This window comes from Metarhizium album, assembly GCF_000804445.1.
Source record: "Metarhizium album ARSEF 1941 chromosome Unknown scaffold_136, whole genome shotgun sequence".
Taxonomy (NCBI): Eukaryota; Fungi; Ascomycota; class Sordariomycetes; order Hypocreales; family Clavicipitaceae; genus Metarhizium; species Metarhizium album.
In genome coordinates this window covers 1,514-2,180 of record NW_024467710.1, presented here as the reverse complement: position 1 = coordinate 2,180, position 667 = coordinate 1,514, and the positions used below count along the sequence as shown (strand labels likewise).

The window sequence follows — 667 nt, the reverse complement described above, 5'->3', positions numbered from 1 at the left end:
AGTCACGCCGAACCATTTGGTCCATTCGTCTTGTTGGTGAGATTTTTGAACCACCAAAGGATCCGTTGATGGGTTTAGTATACCTCTCAATCGCCGGATGACGCCCAGATCTACCTTCTCGTGCGGTAAACCTTCGGGCCCTCTCTTCTTGGGTCTATGCGGACCTTGAAGAGCCCAGCAGTGACTGGTGAAGCATGTCAGCATTTGACTTCCTCGCGGCGTTTCCTCATCTCGTACCTGCAGTATGTGCTGTCGCAGCGAACACAGTACGACAACTCCGTTGCTTGGATGCCGCCATCGATGCATCTTCCATCCTCGCAAACCTCTTCGATATCTTTCTCGGCATCGTCGGTAGACGTTGCCGTCATTGCTGCGTCTCTTGCGTCACGCTGCTCCTTCAGAATGTTCGGATGAGAAGGAGCGCAAGGTAAAGGCGTCGAAAGATGGTGCTGTATCAAAGCAAACAGGGAAATAGTTTGGGACACCACAGCTCTTGCAGACCATGTGATATATCGGCCGAGGACACGCAGCGGTCGCGGTCGCTCGGAAGGCGATGACTTGGTGAGCCTATCGAGCGGAGCCTCGCCGCCAAACACGTCGCCTTCCACGCCTGATGAGCGACAGGTTCACATGTCAGTGGAGATCACTCGACGCACGAGTTTGCTAA

The 667-nt window shown here is 54.0% G+C and overlaps 1 protein-coding gene across 1 annotated transcript; it reads right to left on the bottom strand.

Moving 5' to 3' along the window:
- Window positions 1-197: 197 nt before the first annotated feature.
- MAM_08472 (uncharacterized protein) lies at window positions 198-368 on the bottom strand (the record flags this gene model as incomplete). The annotated part of the gene is made up of 1 exon (XM_040827269.1): window positions 198-368. The coding sequence occupies one exon, from the start codon at window positions 366-368 to the stop codon at window positions 198-200; it is 171 nt and encodes a 56-aa protein (XP_040674736.1).
- Between the last annotated feature and the right edge of the window lie 299 nt (window positions 369-667).